General features: G+C 42.6%; 1 protein-coding gene across 1 annotated transcript in view; it reads left to right on the top strand.

Moving 5' to 3' along the window:
- prdm1c (PR domain containing 1c, with ZNF domain) overlaps nucleotides 1-6,611 on the top strand; it is a gene marked incomplete at its 5' end in the record, with an annotated part of 11,407 nt that extends 4,796 nt beyond the window's left edge. Inside the window, 5 exon segments of the mRNA XM_014009979.1 lie at nucleotides 319-438; nucleotides 1,330-1,582; nucleotides 3,506-4,500; nucleotides 4,596-4,724; nucleotides 5,463-6,611. Of these exon segments, the coding sequence (XP_013865433.1) occupies nucleotides 319-438; nucleotides 1,330-1,582; nucleotides 3,506-4,500; nucleotides 4,596-4,724; nucleotides 5,463-5,999 (2,034 nt within the window). The 3' untranslated portion in view covers nucleotides 6,000-6,611.
- Nucleotides 6,612-6,877: the final 266 nt, after the last annotated feature.

The following is a 6,877-nucleotide window of genomic DNA, read 5'->3' on the forward strand; positions in this document are numbered from 1 at the left end:
TATTACGACTTTAATCTCGTAAAATTATGACTTTAATCTCGTAAAATGATGACTTTATTCTCGTAAAATGATGACTTTAATCTTGTAAAATTATGACTTGAATCTCGTAATAACAATTTAAAAATCGCATTGTGTGGCCCTAATACGCCGTCGTATTTTCTTGCTTTTCAGCTACTTTTATGTTAGTTTCAGCATTTTCAGCAGTTGATTTCATCAACACTACATKTTCACTGGATATGTAAATTTTCTCATTATGTAATTCTAATCAGAGTGTCTAATTTTATTGTTTGGTGTTTCTGTGTCGTCTGTGTTGAACAGGTGCTCGGGGTGATAAGTAAGGAGTTGATTCCCAAAGGGACGTGTTTTGGCCCTTTTGTCGGGGAAAGCTACACCAACGAAACTCTGCCAAAAAACGCTGACCGAAGATACTTTTGGAGGGTAAGTGAAGAACGAGGGAGAGTTTCAGAACCGTTCACATCCTGCACCTCCAGCTGGAGAGGAGACGGTGGCTGTGTTGTGGCGCAGGGTTAGCAGTTGTGGTCAAGGACTGACATCCTGTTAAAGTTGAGTCTCTGTGCCAGTGCTCGGGTGCTGCAAGCAATGTGCCATGTATGCAAACGTATTTGCCATCACAAGTTTCTCGTTTCACGCTTTCTCTCACTCTCCCACACACACACACAGCTGTTTGGTTTTAGTGACGCAGAGTTTCTTCTCTTTGCTTCTTTCAGCAGTGGTATCGCTGCCAGTAAATACACCATACACATGTCCTCGCTTCCCCAGACTCACAAACTTTCACACTGACTAAGCAAGGAAGTGGCTTTCAGCTTGAGAACTGTGATGTTATAATATAAATCAGCAGCATCACATCTTCCATTACACACACACACACACACACACACGGACTCTTCTTTGTAACTCCACAGGTTTGCAACCTTGAAATAATCTAAGCTCAACCAAAACTTAAAGCAGCCATAACAGAAATGGTTGGTTCGTCGTGACTCAAGCAAAGTCATGCTTCAAATCTGCAGACAGCATCAAAAAGGGAGACGGGAGAAGGAGGAGGGTACCGCCACTACAGTTGTGATAACTGATAGTAGTCGTGGGCGTTAGACGAGTAGTGTGATCCAGTCATACACAGAAAACCTTGTTAGTTGCTTTCAAAACTACAGATGATCTGTGCCGCCACAAACAGCCGCAGCCTCAGCTGAAAGAATGTATATTATTTACCATAAACAGTTTGGGGAAACCATGACATCATGATTTCAGAATGAGGGCATGTCGGCATGGCGTGCCATTTTTAACTGAGTTTTTCGCCATGTCACGTTATAGGTATTCGCCGAGGGGCAGTTACACCACATCCTGGATGGTTTGAACGAGGAGCAGAGCAACTGGATGCGCTACGTCAACCCAGCACGTTCTGCAGAGGAGCAGAATCTGGTCGCGTGCCAGAGTGGCTTGGACATCTTCTTCTACACTATTAAGCCACTGCAGCTCGGCCAGGAGCTCCTGGTGTGGTACTGCTCTGAGTTCGCCGAGCGCTGTAAATACCCTCCACTGGGCCAACTGACTGTTGAGAAAAAGGGTAAGTGTGGGATCATTTTTTTTGTGACCACGCTTTGAGATGCTTGGACAGTCACTACTAACCATGTTTCTATCAAGGTTTTTTAATGCGCATTTTGAAGTATCGCATCAGAAACGGCTTGATTCGAAAAAACTTCCTCTAATTCGCATCAAAGTTGATACGCTCGCTTGAGGTGGTTTTTGGGTTTTTCTAAAAAGAGTTAAAGCGCAAAAAGAGAGATGGAAACACATTTTTTCTAATCAGGTCTGACGTAGCGAACATTTACTTCACATGTTGATCAGCTGTTCCCGCTGTCTGTCCGAAACTGGTCCCAGTGTTGTACGAAATTCCCTGTGAAAATCTGTTCCCCCTAGTGGTTAACCTTAGAGAGAATCACTGGTCCAGGCATAACGTCAGACCAATCCTATGAGGGAGGCGCTTCCAACACAGGGGAAACAGATTTTTATAGGGGAACTGAATTTCATACAACACCGGTACCAGAGCGACTGCAGCTGGAACCTCATCCCACTGTCAGCGTATTCGCAGTTATTCCCGTAACATGAAAAGAATTGCATTTCTTTCTCTACGTCTCCCGACCGCATGTAAAATCGTCAAAACTAGTTGATGACAGAATAATAATAACTTTCACGATAGTAACAACACGTTCCTGATAACTTATCTCCATTTTCCTGAGATGCGATTTTTACTTCCTGTTTACCACACGCATGGGTCTGACGTAAATGATTCGCTTCAAGCCAGTTGATGGAAACACGTCTGATTCGCATTTCTTCGTTTTTTTCCTTTTTGCAAAATTTAAAAAATTTGCTCAAATTTCGAATTAAAATTGGATGGAAACACTGCGACAGCTTTCTGTTAAAGCAGTGACCGACTGACACGCTCTTTGCATGGCTGCTAAAAACACCCAGTCACACCCATGGCCCCCTTTGTTAAAGCAGAGCACAAAGAGTCATAGTAAAGACCTGAAAACAGAGAGGGGTTTGTCTACAGGTGCAGCACCAGAGTAAAATGAGACCAATTTTAGGCAATAGTTTCCCTTTTTTAAAAAACACCCTCAGCTGTTCACTTAGATTATATTTATGAACACAAAGAAACACCATCAGAAATACCAAATTAAAGCACAAGATGCTCATTTATGCACAGAGGTAACCGTCAGAGGTACTGATGGTATTTTGGCACGACTCCCCTTATTTGTTTTGCTCTTAAAAGTGGAAGAGACGTAGGAAGTCTTCCAGTGACTACTTTAACTTCCTGACAAGGTGACCTGCTGAAAGATTGATATCTTGCTCAGTGTGTGTTGTTTGTTTGCTAAGAACTGGCCTCTCTGGAGATGGCGGGGGGTGAGGGGCCGTGTAAGAAGGGAGTGCACAAAAGATAAGGCTTGTTCTGTTTCATGTGGGTTGATGTTAACTGTGTTCAAAAGTGGGTTAAATACCTCTGTATTTTGTCTTCCCCTGTCACCGCTCGGGCCTCACGTCTAGTCTACAGTAAGGCAGAACTCTTTATGTCTAGGTGATATCGCTGGTTCATCAGTCACTTTAGGATCAAAACTTGTCTCTTGTATCCTGTTTCCTGTGTACCCGGCTCTACTTCTGATAAAAACACACACTTACAAATGACCAACTCTTTAATGTAGATAACGTACTGTATTTACTATCTTAATGCTATCTCTGCCCTGATCAGATCCCCATTGTTTCACTTCTGGTGTCCACTTTCCTAGAGTTCAAAGGTTTTGGCACACCTGATACACATGTAACACTTCTAAAGAGAAACAGCTACCGAAGCCTAAGCAAAACCTTGTATGTACTTCTAAATGTAAAGAATATAATTAAACAAAGAACACATGCTTGATCACGTTATTTTAGTGTATATCAAATGGTTGTACCTCTCTCTAATTCCCTGTCTTCCTTTTCTGTTTTCTAACAGAACAGAATCAAGCTTGTGCAAGGACAAAAGAGAAACGAGGGCACAGTGTCTCTGAAATTCTCCGCGACGAACCCCCCAAATCTAAACGCCCAAGACTTCTGGACAATTCCATGAATCAGACCACCTCAGTTTTCCCCTCATGTTCCGGCATCTTCTACCCAATCCAGCCCAACTCAGCTTCCGTCCATGGCCACGGATACGCTTCTTTAGCATCTCTACAGTCCTTCAGCTCAGCAGCTGCCAAAAGCCCAGCCCTAAATAGTTTAATCCCCACCAGTCTGCACCACACCTTTCGGCACAGTCGAGACCCCATGAAAACCAAACTTTACCAAGAACCCTCTGTGCCTGATCATGTTCACTCTGCTCGTCTCAGCAATCCCTATCAGCTGCCTCGCTACCCTCTTGGCCTTCTACCACATTCACCCCCATTCTACAGTGATCCACTTAAACCACACTTGCCCATGCCATCTAATTTCCCACCTTTTGACACATATGCACACGTTTTACATCCTCTGGCAGGTGGATACAAAGACCTGTCACTTGCACCGTCCATTTCCAAACAAGACCTCACTCTTTCACCAATCGGTGAGCACAACAACAGCTTCATTTCCCAAAAGACAAACTACCTCAAGAATCCCTCAAATGACCTCAGAGACTTCAAACACTCTGCTTGTTGCAGCATTGACTCAGACCTCACTATTACTACGAAGGGCAGCTCTCCCCTCATTGACCATGAAGTCCAAAGAGCACCCTCACATGGGGCATGCTCGCCACCTACGAGCGTGGCTGCCTCTTCAAACTACCTTCCTTCCATATCTACCTCTGCCAATCAGGACAATACTGAAGATGCACTGGACCTCAGGCGGACAAAGAGAGAAGAAGGGCAGTTCATTGGCTACAAGACCTTGTCTTACCCTCTCCCCAGGCAAAACGGAAAGATTCGGTATGAATGCAACATTTGTAGAAAGGTCTTCGGGCAGCTGTCCAATCTTAAGGTTAGTGCCTTATTTCTATATCAAAACCTCTCACCGTGACTAAATTGAGTTAAGTGAGCAAAAAAAAACCTGAATTTGTAACGTTTTGTTATCAGGTCCATCTACGAGTGCACAGTGGTGAGCGTCCCTTCAGGTGTCAAACCTGTAACAAGAACTTCACTCAGCTGGCACACCTGCAAAAACACTACCTGGTCCACACAGGAGAGAAGCCTCATGAGTGCAAGGTTAGTCTTTTATAGAAGTCTTATAACATTTGGAAGTGTAAAGGCTTAGTTCAGATACTTTCACGTATATAATACGAAACATTTTTAAATACTTGTTTAGACATCGAGGTCAGAGTTATTTTCAGTTTGGAGTAAAAGGAGAAAAAAAATCTCAAAATATTTTACATCAAGTAAAACATTACTCAGAAAATGTTCTGCTTTAGATAAACTAATACCTCCTAAACGTTTAGGAATTCAAACAGATATGTTTTAATTTTTTACACCTGATTACTTTTGTATTAAAATAGTAATGGACTGAGTATGCTTAACAAAATCTTTTGTCCAACTAGTGTTTCACACAAAAATAATAATTAAAGTCTTTAGAAATAACAATTTGATGCAAAACTGACTGGATAAATGTAGAATCGAGCGTTCGTTTTCAAAATTTTAGTAGTTTTTGATGTTGGAAATACACTCTTAATTTCTGAGTAGTAGTTATCTTGACCATGAAAGCTTCTCTTTGATTCTCCAGACTGAAAGTACTTTGACTGCTGCCCAAGTAAGATACCTGCTACTCAGAAGTATTTCATGCGATCTAAATTTAAATCATATGAACTATCCTTGTAAATTAAATTATTGCGCTTGCATCCACTAGCTTAACAGAGCATAACTGAGCAGTAGACACATAAAACAAAAAGAACCAACTGACACAATGGTACTAATTATACATATTTTACGCTCTGCTTTGTTCTAAAACAGGTGTGCCACAAGAGATTTAGCAGCACTAGCAACTTGAAAACCCACCAGCGGCTACACTCGGGGGAAAGGCCTTACCAATGCAAGCTCTGCCCAGCTCGCTTTACACAATTCATCCACCTGAAGCTCCACAAACGCTTACACACAGGCGAGCGCTCCCACCACTGCCCTCGCTGCACCTGCGCCTATCTCCACTACTGCAGCCTACAAGTGCACCTCCGAGGCTTCTGCCCTCTGTCCCCCTCAGCGTCCCGCCGCCTCTCACCAGAGGAACTGCATCGGATCAACTCGGAGATAGAGAGGTTCGATCTGAGCGAAGCCGCAGAGCAGCTCGAACTCATGGCTGCAGAGGTCAAGATGGACAAGGGCAATATCATCGACCTAATTCAGAAGATAGAGACTCGCGTCTCAAGCCTGCAAGACGGCGCCAGGGGGAAAACTGAGCTGGAGTGTGCTGATGCTCTGCTGCATCACGGCAGTCCTGTACGCCTGCGGCCAACAAGCATCAAGCTGGAGTCGGGCTGCGTATCAGAGACTTAAGGCTGACTTGCTAATCCAACCAAATAATCTTTAGAGGCCAACTCAGCATCTGTCTGTCACTGTGCTATCTGAAGTAAAGCCTTATTTTTTCATATATATGTTCAGGAACCTCGAAGAGTCGACTTCTGCAGTATGGCCTGCGTGAAGTGACTCGACTGATTTAATGTCTACATCTTTGTTAATTTATTCAGTTGCTAATTTTGATTTTAATTTGTATAAAATTGCAGAATTATTTTATTTTCTACTGTTTTTTTAATCTACTGATCATGAGTGATTATGCATAGAAAAACAACCTGTGTTTGGAGTGTCACTGTGTGAGACGAAGTATTCCCGTCCGAGTCCGTATTTATGTTGCCTGATTAAAAATTTACTGTACAAGTGTGACTGTTTATGGTGTCAGTGGGCAAAGCGCCGGAGTGACAATGCAGGGGAAACCTCAATTGTTCACGCACTGCATATATGCTTACCTCTGCGAGKGTGCGCTCTGCTGATGTGGGGAGTGATGCAGATAAACATCCTGTTATGAGTTGTAAGTCTCGGGATGTGCACGCCCAGTCATCAGATCTTCACACTGGAAGAAAAAATAAATAAAACCCACAGATTAAAACTGTCTTTATTGTCATACAGCTTTAATAGATCTTCACACCATCTTTGGAATTCGATAATTTATACATTCTTTGGACTTGAACTTACTCTGATTGACTGAAATCTAACCCTGTACTCTGAATAATAACAATAATGATGATGATGATGTTTGATTAGCTGTGGTGGCCATGTTGAATGGGGCTGACTTCATATGTTAAGTAGTTGTAGATTAAATTTGATAACTTTTTGAGAGTTTCAATAAATATGTCCTGTGGTTCACTATATATATATAT

This window comes from Austrofundulus limnaeus, unplaced genomic scaffold (genome assembly GCF_001266775.1).
Source record: "Austrofundulus limnaeus strain Quisiro unplaced genomic scaffold, Austrofundulus_limnaeus-1.0 Scaffold64, whole genome shotgun sequence".
Classification (NCBI taxonomy): Eukaryota; Metazoa; Chordata; class Actinopteri; order Cyprinodontiformes; family Rivulidae; genus Austrofundulus; species Austrofundulus limnaeus.